Below are 17,596 nucleotides of genomic sequence, written 5' to 3'. Positions count from 1 at the left end.
GCTTAAGCCCCTGAGAAGTGTGGAGTAATAGCTTGCTTGGAGATCCAGATAGTCAACTGGTAAAGCACCAGTATATTTCACACTAGTGTACCGGCTCAAGGTTTTGAGTAAGTAATTAACATGATGGGACATGGCAGCCTTGATCATGCTTGAAGATTAGAACAGTTTCTTCTCAACAGTGCAGAGGGGCTTTGCTGATTAGACCATTCATCCGCAGGGAGTAGGCATCTGTCAGAAAGGGTTTTGTTTCCTTAAGAAACGTAGCATTGCAACTTACATACCTGGTTGTAGCTATTGCGTCTGCTCTTTCTACAAAGAGGAAGACCTGGCGCATATAACAACAAATACGATGTCTTTTTGTTTCCTGCTTTTCATGTAAATTCTTTCTTTGAACCAGCATAACGAGAGTACGCAGAATCTCACTGTTTTATGCATCACGCACAAACTGAAGTGAGTATAAGGGCAAAATCTGGCCCTCAGATTCAGGCAACTACCAGCTAATCCTACTCTGTGACAAGCAAAATATTCACAGATTTAGGCAGTCTAATCAAGTGACTTTATTCTGTTGTAAGAAAGCAGGGTGGAATGGTGCAGATGGCTATTACACCTGTCTATTCTTGTGCTTGCAGACAGCCACACTATAAGGGTGTGCAGTAGAATAGCACTGAAAGTAATTCACCTCTTTCAAATTAGAGGTCATCTTATGGGGGCTGTCAAAAAAGTATCAGGATAATAATCTATCGCTCATTACCTCAAGGATTGGCTATGGGAGAGTTCAAGGTCAGAGGATCAACCACATGACAGCACAGCTTTATGAACAATCTGAAGACTGCCCTCGTTTTCTGGGAAAGGAATAACTTTATTCCACTGACCAGGAGTCCCAGGACTGTTCATCAAGACGGCCTATTTTTAACAGCGCTAGTGTCTATGCATTAGTTGGACAGATCCATCCCCAAGAGCGCATAGGCAGCCTATGGCTGCTCCCTTACTGAGCATACTGTAAGATGTATAAAAACATTTTCATCCAAAATACTGGCAGTAAAAATTACAACATAGAAACACATCACAATTTGCACACACAAAAAGCTACTTTTGTCAAACGGTATTTTCAAACCCCCCCCAAAATCATCTTCAGCAGGTTCAAATGACAGCAGCTGGAAACCAAAGTACTGAAAATTATAGCCACTGACTTCGTACCAGCATGAGCAGAACCATGAGAAGTTTGTATTGATGTGGAATATACAGTGGTGATCTGAGCCATCTTGGTGCAGTTTTGCAAGTGATGCTACGGTGGCCTGCAGTAACAGAGGGCGTAGTTTCCATAGGAAATAATAGGGATTTGAAGTGACAATTGATGCTGGCCCCTGGGAACAACAATGACATCACATCACCACTGTATATGGGCTATTTCTGAGATGATTTATGACCTGTTATGAAGTAATAGGGAAGGTGGGGAAAGAGGTGTCAGTGAGAAATGAATTATTTATTCAAAATTAATTTAAAACATCACATTTAAAATTTCCCAGCATGTTATCAGAAACATTTATAAAATCTGCTAACTCTGCCATGTTTCAATGATGGCATTATTTTGAAAAAAAAATATCCACTACAATGCCACCCTTATTTGGAACACGCAGTTTCTGACCCGGGTTCTCTAACTGGCAATAAGTTATAGAGCTGTACAACTGAAATCCTATCAGATGGTTGCTTCAACAATGAAATGACTGGTTAATTTCCAGATTAGTGCACAATAGTGAAAAGCCATCTGCCAGTTCTTGTTTTGACAACAGTACATAGAAGTAAAGAAAAAAGGCACTTTTTGGCTGGTTGTGCCTTTGACTTGGCAAATTTATCCATTTTGGAGGTACGCAGGCACTCCTTAAGATTGCCCCCAATTCTGTGCATTATTTTTTTAAAGTAAGGCAGAATCCATAAATAAAGGCAAAAGCAGTGCAGACAATGTGAAACTGAAAATGCAAAATGTACAAATATGAAAACTCAATTGGCACAAAAGAAGCTAGTATCCCGAGCTATCAGAAATGACTGAATTGCATTCAGCATGGAAAACAAAACTCCGCTCATGTAGTTCAACGGGTTTCCAGTTATTTAGGAGCCAATAAACCTAGCTGTGGCATTTTAGATGTTGCCTGCGCAAGTGACAATACAAAGCCAAATCATTCTTTCCCTGCATTAAAATTATTATAAAATCCACACAACAATGGCTCCAACTCACTCAAGGAATTATTCATCATATACAACCAATACCAACTTTCTCAGTAACTTCAAAGCATAAGCAAATGATTGCAGATCACATGATTAAGACTACAGTTTATTCAATATGTCTCCAAGTCTTAAAAAGATGATTTAATGGAGTCAAACTGCAACAATTCAATCTTAAAGTGCTTTTTTTCTTTTTAAACATTAAACTTTTTTTTAAATCCACCTATGTCATTTCATACACACCTGTTACTAGAGAAAACAAAGCTTTTTTATTGCTCTTCCCAATTTGACATCAGAAGGTTATCAGAAAAAGCTCACCAATTCCAGAGTTCTTGTGCCAAAGTCATTCTAGAAGGAATCACAGTCCTTTCAGAGCTCTCTTAGCGACCCCTCTGTCAGGCGCTATACAAACCAGCGGGGAGACATATTAAATACAAAGGTCCTTGTGTAGACGGATTCTTAAACTAATATTTTACAATGTAAGTCATCACACATCTTCACAGAATTTTGAATATTCCTATTCAATATTATCAGAAAGAGTAAAAATTTGCCCCCCATACCTAAAGGCAGACTGATTTTTTTCTGTATAAAACCCAAAAGAATCTTTTTTTGCAGCATCACAGAAAAAGCAACAGTTTTACATTCACTCATTTAATGTTCACATAATAAAAATGTCAACCACTAGCTTTTTTTGAACTTGATAAAATCTTCCTGACAAACTTTCATCCTGTCTGGACAATCACACTAGCTACCGCAGGAGTTCTTTGCAGCATTAAAGTTCCTAAACCTTCACAGATGAAGAATGCTTTTAACTCTGAGGGAAACAAAATTCTTCAGGGTTGCCACTGATTCTTAGAAAGCATTCTCTCTCCAGTCTCCTCTGAAGGTGTAAGCGATGGGACTCCAGTTTCAAAAAGGTGCCAGGTATTAAATATTTCGGTTTAACTCTTGCTCTTGAGTTCGTAGATATCCTTTAAGGGTCAACGTCGTCAAGGTCACTTTTAGGCTCACCAATCATCATGGGAGACTCCGAGCCCTTTCAACACACAAAAATAATGACGGTAGTACACACATTGTTCTTTAAAAAGGTATACAGTGAAACGTTAGCACCCTGCCTGCAGACGGGTTATTTTGTCTGTATCACATCTTTAAAATGCAGTCATTAGGCAAAGTGTGCAGCACTGGGAATTCTTAGTACGAAGCCCATTGCTTTCATCATTCATAATGCATTCTTCACACGAGACTGGATTATGATTGTTTTTTTTACCTGTTGTAGATATCTGTCTCCATTCTCATTGGCTGGACTACTCTCTGATCCATTACTGCTTCCTGATTGATCTTTCTCATTCAACAGGGCTGTGGCATAGGCCAGCGTGTCCTAGGGTAGGATGGAAATTCAGGAGGTTAGATGCCAAGAAGGCCATATACCCCATCCATTCAATGACTGTAATTAAAAACTCAACATCTGCTAATATTTATCATATGCTAATGGACCTGCCATAGTTTGGCAGGAAGTAACTGAGGTAACCACGTGGATTCACTTAAGCGTGCCCACTGTAGCCAGGAACAGACTTAAGATCCAACCCCCACGAGAAGAATGCACTTAAGTACATCTGTCTGTAGTAAGATGCCAAGAAAAGGGCCACTCAGTGCGGAGTAGGAAAGGGAAACGAAAACAACACACACACTACCTCTTGTGATTACAACACGTACCTGTGCCGAAATCGTGCGCTGGAAGGTTTTTGCCGTGGATGTTTCATTGGACACATTACTCTGTGGAGCCCAATAGTGTTCGGACATCTAAATAAAAACCAAAGTCAAAATTAACCCTGAGCAGCAGAAACACATGACATGCCTAAGGCCTTGCTTGTCTATTCCACAGCAGGATGGGCCAAAAGTCTGTGTCAAGGTTCCCCAAATCCGTGGCATACCTGTGCAGCACACTGGAGAGCCTGTGTCAGCATCAATGAAACATTCCTATTTAATTAATGAAAAGGCTCCAAAGCCAAGATGAATAATATCAGTACAATAACACTGCTCTATTTTTATAGCAAATTTAATTTCATGCCTGTTACCACATGTTCAATTTTCAGTGTGGTGCGGTTTTTGCATTGGCAACACAACTGCCTTGTAAAAGCTGTCAGAGAAAGATGGAGGTTTTTGCAGCTGGAGAGTCTGGGATTGTGGGACAGCAAAGATACCCCATGCAGCGCTCGCAGAGAGACCGGGGCCTAATCTGGGCTGCAGAAGCAGAACATGGACTGGTTCTACTGAACTTCACACTTAAGTGTCTTTGAGTACTGGAGAGCCACCGCCGGGCCTGCATTAGCTGGGAGCAAATGGGAACTAGAGTTCCTAGCCATGGCAGTGGGAATTGAGAGGAAAGTGGTGTCTGTTTAACACATACATTTTTCTGTGTTCAATCGCAATGGGTTGCAAGAAATCTCCTGTGGAAGGTGGCTATTTGGACCAGCATGCTGGCAAGGGAAGGTCTCCATACTGGATTTTCTACATTCAGCTTCAGCCTCTGAAAGCTTCCAAAGTTGGCTTTCTTCATGGGGAGGGACATGAGTCAGGAGGATCATCACTGATTTAAAAAATATTCTGATTTATAAAAACTATGTACGAGTTTTCTTTACTGGTACCTATGTGTACATTTGTGCGTACACAAACCTTTCTATTTTAAAGTAAGGAGCCAAATAAAGTGCCTTTTCCAAATGTATCTGTTTAGCCATGTCATAATAATACTTGACATTCCAGGAAAAACTTGCACTCTGTCATAATAATGATCACTGAAACCAAGGTGAAACTCATGCCTATCCCAAAAATACGGCAAGGGGAGATTTGAGCTTATAATTAGAGCTGGGTGAATGACTGATTTTTCATTTTGGCCAACAAACCCAAAAAATCAGGGACAACATCCAGGTCAGTTCAGAAAATGTTTTGGTTTTCCTGATTCGGGAAGAGAGAAGATCTGAATCCACATCTCCTACCTCCCAGGTGAGTCCCTCAATTACTAGGTAACAGTCTCTCTCACTCTCTCTTTAGTCCAATGAATATTTATAGATTTATACAAAGTGGAATTGTGGAGATTGACAACAGAATAGCCTAGTGCCCATTGGTTAGGGCACTCACCTGCTCCAATGAATATTTACGAATTTATACAAAATGGAAACTTTCAACAGGAGAGACAGAGAGCAATCTACCACAGAATAACCAAGGGAGGGAGGAAGATCTGTGTTCAAGTCCCACATGTGAATCCCTGGTCTGGAACAGGGTCTCCCACATCCCAGGCAAGTGCCCTAACTAGTGGAATAAGAGTTTTAAATGGGAGGACAGACACACAGACAGTTTTCTGAAGCTGATTGTGAAAACCTTTCCCCAGCCTCAACTATCGGGAAATTCGTGAATAGTTTTGGGCCAACAAAAATTAAATTAAAAAAAATGTCACCTAAATCAACTTATAATAGAAGTCTGGCTGCAAATGTAACAGGGAAGAGAAGACAGTCTCTCCATAATATTGCCACAGACAAATTACCTTCTTCTGTAGCCACTGTACAGCCCAGCTCCAATGATGAGAATTCTCCTTGAAATAATCTTTAGCAGCAGGGCACCTTGGAAATTGAGAGCATATTTATTATCCACAATGAAGGCAGTCCTTTCTGTTAAATCTGAAATTTAAAGACCGCTCTTCCTTAACACATATTACAAGATCCCAGTCATTGTCTTCTCTACATGTCGTTATTGCAAACACAATGTTTTCTTTTTTTTTTTTTTGAAGATAAATGCTATAAAAATTAATTGGCTTAGTGATAGCAAAAATGTATATTACATATACACAAATAAAGTTGAATGAAATTTACATCAGATAGTCCATTATGGGTAAAGATGAGCCAAAACCATATACTTTAAACCTTTAATTATTAATATAATACATGATTAGATTTAAAAACTCAAACATTTTGAAATAAAAGATCTGAAATCCTTCCGAGTATTTATCTGCCAGAAACCTGCATTTCTCACGCAAGAACTGACAAATACAGAATGCAGCTCTCCTGCTTTGGCTTTAGATGTTGGTATTATCAGCTGTGGCAGGAGAAATCCAACTCAGCTGCTAGTAGGTTTAAAAAAAAAACCCCCCCACACACAACTTCAATCCATCTCTAAGGAACCTAGCACCTCATTTTCAAACTTCTAAGTAGACTTCAAGAGCAGGTCCTTGAACTTCAACTGCGTTACAGTAACCCAGCCGACAGGTGACAAAGGGGTAGGCGACAGCATCCATATGAGCAACAGGAAGGTTTGTGACAGGCTGAAGATTTGTGAGGTGGTTACTACGGAGAGTTTAACAGGAACTTTTCACTTTCTTTTACCATTACTTACTTCTGAGCAAGAGTAACAAGGAACTTGACACACTGATAGCAACGACTGCTGTCCACATGATTACTATGGTGCATCAAGGCTGGAATGAGAAAAAAACAGTTACCTACCTCTTCGTAACTGTTGTTCGTAGAGATGTGTTGCTCATGTCCATTCCATTCTAAGTGTGCGTGCGCCCACGTGCGCGGTTGTTGGAGATTTTTGCCTTAGAGGTATTCGTAGGGCCAGCTGTGGTGCCCTCTTGAGTGCCGTGCTCATGCATCAGTATATCAGGGGCCAGCAGCTCTATGTGCTCTCACTTCCTTTTTGCCAGCAACTCTGACAGGGCAGGAGGGTGGTAATGGAATGGACATGAGCAACACATCTCGAAGAACAGTTACGAAAGGTAGGTAACCATTTTTTATTCTTCGAGTGCTCGCTCATGTTGATTCCATTCTAGGTGACTCACAAGCAGTAAGTATCAATGGAGGTGGGCTCAGTGTTCACGATCTTGCAGCACTGCTCTGCCAAAGCCAGTGTCATCTCAAGATTGCTGGGTAAGTCTATAATGAGATGCGAACATTTGGACAGAAGACCAGGTAGAGTCCCTACAGATCTCTTGGACTGATACCTGTGCCAGGAAGGCCGCTGACCACGCTTGTGCCCTAGTCGAGTGTGCTGTCATGATCGCGGGTGAAGACACCTTCGCCTGCTCATAGCAGTTAACGGATGCAGGCTGTGATCTAGGACAAAATCCTCTGAGCAGACACTGGGTGACCTTTCATTCTGTCTGCCACTGCAACGAACAACTGCACTGACATAGGGAACGGCTTTGTTTTATCTGTGTAGAAGTCCAGCGCCCTCCCGACGTCCAGAGTGCGTAGCCTGCGCTCCTCCTGTGACACATGAGCCTTTGGAAAGAAGACTGATAAGTATATATCCTGGCCAGTCAAACTGGGAAACGACCTTGGGCAGAAACGCTGGGTGTGGTCACACCTGGACCATATCCTTGTAGACCACCATATAGGTTGGCTCCAGAGTAAGCACCCTGATCTTGGACACACTGCGGACCGATGTTATCGTGACCAGGAACGAGACCTTCCAGGAGAGAAGCAGGAGACAGCAGGAAGCCAGCAGCTCAAATGGAAACCCCATGGTCTCGACAGCATGAGATTCAGGTCCCAGGGAGGGGATGGGATCCTGGACGTGATGGTAGAGACACTGCAGACCTTTCAAAAACTGTGCCGTCATGTCGTGAGCCAAGATCAACCTGCCTTGGAACGAAGGATAGAAAGCCGAGATAGCGGCCAGGTGGACTTTGATCAATGACAAGGACAAATCTTGGAGTCTGAGGTGCAACAGATAATCCAGGATCTCCTGCAACGAGGCCTGCTCAGCCTGAATATGCTGTTCCAAGGTCCAGAACGTGAATCTTTTCCATTTGACCAGGTAAGTTGCTCTGATGGAGGATTTCCTGCTATCCAGAAAGACCTGTTGGACAAGGGCCAAGCATGCCCGTTCTCCTGCACTTAGCCATGCAGTAGCCAAGCTGTCAAGTGCAGCACTGCACCGGTTTGGATGCAAAAGGCTGCTGTGGTTCTGTGACAGCAGATCCGGCCAGAGGGGCAGCTGCAGCGGCGTGGCTACTGAAAAGCTCAGCAACATGTCGAACCTGTGCTTGCGAGGCCACGCGGGGACTATTAGGATAACTTTCACCCTGTCTTGCCTGACCTTCACAAGGACTCTGTGAATCAGTGGCACTGGTGAGAAGACATACATCAGCGCCCCCGACCACAGAATGAGGAAGGCATCTGATAGGGAGCCTCTGTCCATTCCCTGAATTGAACAGAACATGCATCATTTTCTGTTCTGCCTGGATGCAAACTAGTCCTCCTGGGGAGTCCCTCACCTCTGGAAGATTATAGTGACCACCTCCGATTGGAGCGACCACTCATGGCGAGAGGAGAAAGTGTTGCTGAGGTGATCTGCTAAGATGTTCCTGGTCCCAGGCAGGTATGCGGCTATCAGATGAATGGCATGCCACACAAAAATCCCCAAAGCGGAGAGCTTCTTGATAAAGGGCCAAAGACCTGGCACCACCCTACCGGTTGATGTAATACATCATGGTGCTGTTGTCCGACAGGACCTGCACAACCTTGCCATTCAGGTGGGACAAGAAAGCCTGTCAGGCCAGGCAAATTGCTCTGAGCTACCTGACGTTCATGTGGAAGGCCAGATCGTCCCACAACCAGCAGCCTTGGGTGCTCAGCTCACCTAGGTGGGCTCCCCAGCCCAGGCCTGAAGCATTGGAGACCAGGATCAGCGATGGGTATGGGATCACGAAGGGGACTTCTTCCAACACCGACCTGGGGTCCAACCACCAATTCAGGGACAACCTGATGTGGTCTGGCACCCTGACTACCCAGTCCAGGTCATGCCTGCTGGGAATGTAGACCGATGCCAGCCATGCTTGCAGGGGCCGGAGATGGAGCCGAGCATGGCTGACCATGTATGTACATGCGGCTATGTGGCCCAACAGCTGCAGGCAGGTGTGAGCCTGGGTGAGCGGGTGGTTCTTTAGATGGGAGATCAGGTCTGACATGGCCTGAAAATGTGCTTCTGGAAGGCAGGCTCTGGCTCATGTGGTTTTGAGAACTGCCCCAATTAACTCTATTCACTGGATGGGCATTAAGGTGGATTTTCTCTCGTTTATTAACAGGCCCAGGTCACGGCAAGTGGAACGCACAAGATTGAGACTCCACTACACTTGCTCCCGAGACCTGCCCTTGATGAACCAGTTGTCGAGATACGAGAAGACCCGGTCGCCTCAACGTCTCAGGTAAGCGGCCACTGGCTCCATACATTTTGTAAACACCATGGGGACTGGCGAGAGGCCAAAGGGCAGCGCTGTGAATTGAAAATGGTGCCCGCCCACTATGAAATGGAGGAAGCGTCTGTGACCTGGAAATATGGAAATAAGTGTCCTTTAAGTTGAGGACAGTGTACCACTCTCTCAGATCCAGGGAGGGGATGATGGAGGCCATGCAAAACTTCAACTTTTTGAGAGACCTTGTTGAGGAGACGCAGGTCCAGGATGGGTCTGAGGTTCCCTTTTGCCTTCAGAATTAGGAAGTAGCGGGAATAGAACCCTTTTCCTTTCATGTCCTGAGGGACCTCCTCCACCACCTCCAGGTGCAGGAGGTTCTCAACCTCTTGAATGAGGAGTTGCTCATGAGAAGGGTCCCTGAAGAAGGATGGGAAAGAAGAGGGGGTGGGAAGGGGGGGCGGCCGAAAATTGCAGGGTATAGCACCAAGATATTATGTCCAGCACCCAGTGGTCTGAGGTGACCTACAACCAGGCTGAACGGTAGGGATGAAGACATTTGAGGAAAGAACATGGTGGATCTGGGGAATTGACTGGGGCATCGCTCTCGACTGCACCCTCAAAATGAGCACTTCTGGCCCCAAGATGCTTTGCCGGGCCAGGCTGTGTGGGAATACGAAGGCTGGAAACAACTAAAGCTCATGTGTCTACCCATTCTCTCAGCAGACCCCTGACGAGGCTGCCCAGGCCTTGGCGGCAGGAGCAGCTGGAACTGCTTCTGTGAAGACTGTGGTGTATGCATGCCCACCAAGCGAAGGGTGGCCTGAGTGTCCTTCAACCCATGCAGCCTTGCATCTGTTTGTTCAGAGAAGAGACCATTCCCATCGAAGAGGAGGTCCTGGATCAAGTTCTGCATCTCTTGGGACAGGCCGGGGGTCTGATGCCAGGAGCTGTGCCTCATAACCAATGCCGACGCGACCACTCTAACCGCTGAGTCCACTGCATCCTATGCCATTTGGAGGGAGCAACTAGCCGCCAAGGTGCCTTCCTCCACCAGAGTGCCAAATTCTTGGGCCAAACCCTGTGGGAAGGACTCGAACGTATGGAGGGCGTCCCATAACTTAAAACTGTACTTGCCCAAGAGGGCCTGATGGTTTGCCACCCAGAATAGCAGGCTGGCAGTGGAATAAATTTTCCTCTCAAAAAGGTCCAGTCTTTTGGCCTCTTTATTTCTGGGAGTTGAGCTGGTGTGCCCCTGCTTGTCTTTTTCGTTGGCCACAGAGACAACCAGCGAGCCCAGAGGTGGGTGGGTATAAAGGTACTTGAACCCTTTGGCCGGGATAAAGTACTTCTTTACGTCCCTTCTGGAGATGAGGAGGATGGAAAATGGGGTTTGTCAGAGGGTCTTGGCAATTTTGATGACCCCGTCATGCACTGGTAGTGCAACACGGGCCGGAATAGAGGCTAAGAGGATGTTGAACAAGGTGTCCGCCTGCTTGGCTATCTCCTCCACCTCTAGGCCCAAGTTCTCGGCCACCCATTGAAAGAGGGCCTGGTGTTCTTTAAAGTTGTCAGGCGTGCTAGCCCTCGAGAGTCCCGTGACCTGCCTTGTCTGGGGATGAAGAGATGACTGTACCACTGGGTGAGGCCCCGGGGCATCATCCCCCATGGGGGAAGGAGGTTTAGGGGTGGGTGCAGTCTCCTCTACCCAAACCTCTGAGTGTGACTGATGAACAGAGTTTGGTGCCGCCAACTGTTGCTCCAAGGCAGCGGCTGAGGAGTGGTGCGAAAGGGGCATCATCATGACTGGCATGTCCCATGCACTCCAATAAGGCCACTGCGCTGGCCACTGGCAGTGCTGCCAAGGTGGCGTAGGCAGAAGCCTCTGCTCTCTTGGCACTGTGAGAGCTTGGGAAGGTGTTGATGCAGTCAGGAGTTTGGGTCCCCTGCTGATTCCAGAAGTCGGTGGTGGATCCTTTGGGGCTAAGGGCCCCGACCGGGGAGGCATGTCCACGTGGCTCTGGAGTGGCAGGGCAGCCCGAACTGGGTCCTTTGCCTGATGGCCTTTTTTTTTTTTCCTTTCTGGGCACCAGCGACGGGGAATGGTGCTGGGTGGAGCCTGGTGCTGGGGGTTCACTGCGCACTGAGGCCAAGGTACTAGGCAAGTCTTGGCAGGATGGCTCGGAATCCAGACAAAGGACAGCCTCCATGAGGAGAGCCTGCAAATGAATATCCTGCTCTGAGTCCTGGGTCAAAAATTTTTCAAAATATGACACTTGTCCTTCACGTGTGATTCCCCCAAGCACTTGAGGCAGCTGCTGTGGGGGTCACTTACAGGCATAGGCCTGTTACAGTCCACGCAGGGCTTAAACCTGAGAGACCGGGGCATGCCCTGCCTGGGGCGAAGTCCCCGCTGGGACTCTAACTTCTAACTACACTTTACTACTACTTAAACTATTTACAAAGCCCTAAGGCTCTAAGTCAGAAGAGACGAAATCGCTAGCTCTTGCTATGCAAGGAAAGGAGCTTCGACTAATCACCACGGGTGGTAAGAAGGAACTGAGAGAACATAGGGCCGGCAGGGCCTGGTATACTGATGCATGAGCTTGGCACTCAAGGGGGCGCCACAGCTGACCCTATGGATACCGCCAAGGCAAACATCTCTGACTACTGCGCACGTGGGCGCAGGCCCACCTAGAATGGAACTGACATGAGCAAGCACTCGAAAAAGAACAGAAATATTTAAAACATAATTCACACACAGTTTTGCGATACAAACAGCTACAAATTGGATTGAAAACATCAGGCTAAAGTAAAAAAACTACCAGTATCCTATAATTTATTAGAGCTTTCAGAAATGTTAGACATTTATTAAATATTCATGCTAACAGTACTAATTCTGCTCAAGATTCTCTTACAGTTTATCTGAACCTTCCTTTTTGTCTAACCTAGATCAAAGTAAAACTGCAGGCAATTTTATGCACTGTACCTGGATTTCACACCGCAGTTTACAGACAAGCTGTAAATCTCTGGTAATACCGTTATCTTCCTCTTATCCATCCTACCACAGATTTTTACATGGTTCCATCTACTAGGAAGCAAATTAATGATCAAAGCCAGGATAAAGGACCCAGCTCACCAACTTCCAACTGGAGCTAAAACTTCTAAAGCAATTATCAGAGGGGTAGCCCTGTTAGTCTTTATCCACAAAAACAACCAGGAGTCCAATGGCACCTTAAAGACTAACGGATTTATTTGGGCATAAGCTTTCGTGGGTAAAAAAAACTCCATGCATCTGAAGAAGTGGGTTTTTTACCCACGAAAGCTTATGCCCAAATAAATCTGTTAGCCTTTAAGGTGCCACCACCTTAAAGGGGTTGGGAAGGGCTCAGCAACTTGCTGACTGGAGAGAGCTCTTGGTAATACCATTATTAGAAGGGGGCAGCACACATTAGAACCAAATCCTGGGATGGGGCTGTATGTGTGTGTGTGTGTGTGTGTGTGTGTGTGTCATATTCCACACAGTAAGAGAAGGTTCTACTATCATTCCATATGAGGTTAGGGCTGCTGTCCCCCTTCCCCCCGCCCCTGAACTTTACCTTCCAGGTCAGAGAAGCTTTGGGGGAAAAGAACCTCAACTCACGGGGTAGGGGGAAAAAAAAAGCTTAGCTATGGAGAACCTGCATTTGGACACCAGCCCTCTGATACAGTAGGATCAAAGCACCTGGAGATGACCTATGGCCTGAATACAGGCTTACACTCTTTTTAAAGACAGGAGGCATGCATCCAGTCCTTGGTAAGATTATTGAATCAGAACAGGGATCATCACATTCATAAGGGAGGAAGACTGGAGGAGGCAGCAAAAATACTAAGATGTGTAAGGAGGAGACTCTCTCAAGGAATCTGTTTTGCAACTGGGTTGAAAGTCAACCAGCAAACTGAGAGAAATTCCCATCTCTTCCACTTACTTCACATTTTCTTCACATCTTTTCCACCCCCCTCCAGGGAAACGCCAAAAATGTTAATATTAGTATATAGGTTGCTTCCTATATACTAACCACTTTTCCTCCTTGTCTCCAGTGCAAGGACTATATTGCAGAATGGGGTTGAGGAGAGGACCTTTATGACAATACTGTATATTTGTGTGTACACCCGCCCCCCCCAATAGTTTGGGCCTGATCTGAATTTGAACTCTGAATGGCCTTCCCTGATGTACATATGCTCCATCCCTCTATCAGCTCAATGATTTGTTTTGTTTGGGAGAAATAAGAGTCCATTTCCTCTCATCTATCACCACGATATTCTTATGCTCTGCTTTTGGATAACATGTGAAATCAATTCCACTAAGAGGTTCTTCAGTTCAGCAAGGTATAAAAACCAATAGGTTATTTGGACATTTCTCAAAGGAAAGAATGACAACATTTCACACAGTAGGGCTACTTGCCTAGCAATCCATTTTCAGTCTCAAATGCAAATTTGACCCTCTCTACTTGTAAAGGGTCTTCAATAACCTGTGAAGAAAACAAAAAAGGCTGGTAGAACTTAGTGTTATGTGAGAGGTACTTGCAAGATCGTCTCTTCATTATAACCATGGTCTCAAAGGTTCTTCAGATTTTTGTGTTATAAATCAGAATTGTAGGACTGGAAGGGGCCTTGGGAGGTCTTCTAGTCCTGTCGCCTGTACCCAAGATAGGACTAAGTACTATCTAGACCATCCCTGACAGGTGATTGTTTAACCTGCTCTTAAAAATCTCCAGCAACAGAGATTCCACAACCTCACTAGGCAATATATTCCACTGCTTAACTACCCTGACAGTTAGGAAGTTTTTCCTAATGTCCAGCCTAAACCACTCTTGCTGCAACTTAAGCCCATTGCTTCTTGTCCTATCATCAGATGTTAACAATTCTTCTCCCTCCTTCTTGTAACAACCTTTTATGTACTTGAAAACAGTTATGATCCCCTCAGTCTTCTCCAGACTAAACACACCCATTTTTTCAATCTTCCCTCATAGGTCATGTTTTCAAGACATTTAAATCATTTTTGTTGCTCTTCTATGGACTCTCCAATGTGTCCACATCTTTCCCGAAATGTGGGCATGCAGAACTGGACACAATACTCCAGCTGAGACTAATCAACGTGGAGTAGAGCGGAAGAATTACTTCTTGTGTTCTATTTACAACACTCCTGCTAATACATCCCAGAATGACGTTTGCTTTTTTTTGAAACAGTGTTACACTGTTGATTCAAATTTAGCTTGAATGACCCCCAGATCTCTTTCCGCAGTACTTCTTCCTAGGCAGCCATTTCTCATTTTGTATGTGTCCAACTGATTGTTCCTTTCTAAGTGGAGTACTTTGCATTTGTTCTTATTGAATTTCATCCCATTTACTTCAGAACATTTTTCCAGTTTGTCCAGACTATTTTGAATTTTAATCCTACCCTCTAAAGCACTTGTGACCCCTCCCAGCTTAGTATTGTCTGCAAAGCTAATAAGTGTACTCTCTATGCCATTATCTAAATCATTGATGAAGATACTGAACAGAACTGGACACAGAACTGATCTCTGCGGGACCCCACTCGTTATGCTCTTCCAGCTTGACTGTGAACCTCTGATAACTACTCTCCAGGAATGGTTTTCCAACCAGTTATGCACCCACTTTATAGTAGATCCATCTAGGTTGTATTTCCCTAGTTTGTTTATGAGAGGGTCATGCAAGACAGTATCAATAGCTTTACTAAAGTAAAGATATACTACATCTACTGCTTCCCTCCACCGCATCCACAAGGTTTGTTACCCTGTCAAAGAAAGCTATTGGGTTGGTTTGATATGATTTGTTCTTGACAAATCCACGCTGACAACTACTTATCACATTATTATTTTCCAGGTGTTTGCAAACTGACTGCTTAATTATTTGCTCCATTATATTTCCAGGTGCTGAATTTAAGATGACTAGTCTATAATTCCCTGGGTCGTCCTTATTCCCCTTTTTATACGTTGACACTATATTTGTCCTTTTCCAGTCCTCTGGAATCTCTCCTGACCTTCATGAGTTTTCAAAAGATAATTGCTAATGCACAGGTGGGCAAACTCCAGCCTGCGGGACCATCCTGCCCGGCCCCTGAGCTCCCGGCTGGGAAGGCTAGCCCCCGGCCCTTCCCCCGCTGTTTCCCCTCCCCCGCAGCCTCAGCTCGCCATGCCGCCAGAGCTCTGGCCCTCTGCTCCTGCCAGGCAGAGTGGTGGCATGGCTGGCTCTGGCCAGGCAGCGGGGCTGCTAGCTCCTGCTGCTCTGAGCAGCATGGGAAGGGGGCAGGGAGCGGTGGGGTTGGATAAGGGGGCAGGGAATCCCAAGGAGCAGTCAGGGGATAGGGAGGGGTTGGATGGGGCAGAGGTTCTGGGGGGGGCAGTCAGGGGACAGGGGTGTTGGATAGGCACCAGAGTCCCGGGGGGCCTATCAGGGGTGCGGATAGGGGTCGGGGCACTCAGGAGACAGCAGGGGTTGGATGGGTCTGCGGTTCTGAGGGGGGAAGTCAGGGGGCAGTAAGTGGGAGGGGGCCAGGCTATTTGGGGAGACACAGCATTCCCTACCTGGCCCTCGATGCAGCTTTGCAATCCCGATGTGGCCCACCCCTGCGCTAATGGCTCACTCCTTGAGTGCCCTAGGATGTATTTCATCAGGCCCTGGTGACTTGAAGACATCTAACTTGCCTAGATATTTTTTAACTTGTTCTTTCCCTATTTTAGCTTTTGATTCTACTTCATTTTCACTGGCATTCATTAAGTTAGATGTTTAATTGCTACTAAACTTTTTTGGTAAAAAACACAAGTAGTCATTTAATACTTCTGCCATTTCCACGTTTTGTTATTGTTCCCCTTCTCCCGCTCCCACCGAGTAATGGGCCTATCCTGTCTTTGGTCTTCCTCTTGCTTCTAATGTATTTGTAGAATGTTTTCTCATTACCCTTTATATCTCTAGCTAATTTAATCTTGTTAGGTGCCTTGGCCTTTCTAATTTTGTCCCTACATACTTGTGTTATTTGTTTACATTCATCCTTTGTAATCTGACCTAGTTTCCACTTTTTGTAGGACTCTTTTTGAGTTTCAGATCATTGAAGAGCTCCTGGTTAAGCCGGGATGGTCTCTTGCCATACTTCTGCTCTTTCCCATGCAGTGGGATAGTTTGCTCTTGTGCCCTTAATGTCTTTTTGAAAACTGCTAACTCTCTTGAACTGCTTTTCCTCTTAGACTTGCTTCCCATAGGATATTACCCACCAAATCCCTGAATTTGGTAAAGTCTGCCTTCTTGAAATCCATTAAATTTATTGTGCTGTTTTCCCTCCTACCATTCCTTAGAATCATGAACCTGATTCTCTTCAGGTCCAAAACGAAAAAAACAAGACTTGTAGCATTTCACTGACTATTGCAATATTGAGAAAGTAACACAGCTGAAAGTAGGAAAGATTATAGGATGTGTGGGTAAGAACTGTAACCCACCATAATAATGCCTTCCTTCAGTTAGGTAGTTAAATGTAATCCATCCTGCTTGGGCAGTGCTTCATATACAAGTCTTTACTCTTCACTTACCAATATCTCATGAAGTAACTGGAATATGTTCTTCAGTTCATGAGGGGGGGCAGTTTCCAGCTGGTTCTGTATGTTAGAAATACAAAATTCATCAGATGGTAGAATACACACCCACATAAATCTGATGTAATTTAATAATAGTTCAAAATATAACATATTTAACATTCCTTGTTTGTAGTTTACAAAAAACTCTTAGAACTATTTATTTGAACCTTAAAACCTAAAGAAAACTCCAAGTAGCTGTACAGACTATACTTAAGATCCCCACAAAAATATTTAAAGCCCTTGGAACACAACCTTAAGTTCAAAGCCTGGAACAGGCCATACGCTGAAAATCTACTTTGATTAGCTTTGTACCTTGATGAAATGTAGCACGGTGAGGGAAAAGTGCTCATTACAAAAGCAGCAGTACACCACCATCTCAATGAGAACGGACAATGATCCAGTTAGCTCCCGGAATGCATGCATCACCTAACGGAGAGATACACATATCATTTCAACACGGGATTTTTTTTAGTATCCTTCAGAAGGGATGTAATTTTGCTTCCTACCCCACGGAGGCCAGGTCAGTCCACCCCCAACAGCATTCCATAACACTGCTGCTTTCCAT

At 44.9% G+C, this 17,596-nt stretch overlaps 1 protein-coding gene across 2 annotated transcripts in view; it reads right to left on the bottom strand.

The window, feature by feature from the left end:
- Window positions 1-533: 533 nt before the first annotated feature.
- Window positions 534-17,596, bottom strand: part of USP24 (ubiquitin specific peptidase 24) — a 108,575-nt gene continuing 91,512 nt past the window's right edge. For both annotated transcript variants that reach the window (XM_084637586.1, XM_084637587.1), the window contains exons 60-67: window positions 17,344-17,457; window positions 16,987-17,052; window positions 13,848-13,914; window positions 6,604-6,682; window positions 5,759-5,834; window positions 3,934-4,020; window positions 3,488-3,598; window positions 534-3,256 (exon numbers count right to left, since the gene is read on the bottom strand). In XM_084637586.1, the coding sequence (XP_084493712.1) occupies window positions 3,194-3,256; window positions 3,488-3,598; window positions 3,934-4,020; window positions 5,759-5,834; window positions 6,604-6,682; window positions 13,848-13,914; window positions 16,987-17,052; window positions 17,344-17,457 (663 nt within the window). In that variant the 3' untranslated portion in view covers window positions 534-3,193. The remainder of the gene's footprint in view (window positions 3,257-3,487; window positions 3,599-3,933; window positions 4,021-5,758; window positions 5,835-6,603; window positions 6,683-13,847; window positions 13,915-16,986; window positions 17,053-17,343; window positions 17,458-17,596) is intronic.

This window comes from Lepidochelys olivacea (assembly GCF_965140295.1).
Source record: "Lepidochelys olivacea isolate rLepOli2 genome assembly, chromosome: 8".
NCBI classification, from domain to species: Eukaryota; Metazoa; Chordata; order Testudines; family Cheloniidae; genus Lepidochelys; species Lepidochelys olivacea.
The sequence above is the reverse complement of the archived record's forward strand: the minus strand, read 5'-3'. Positions and strand labels throughout refer to the sequence as shown.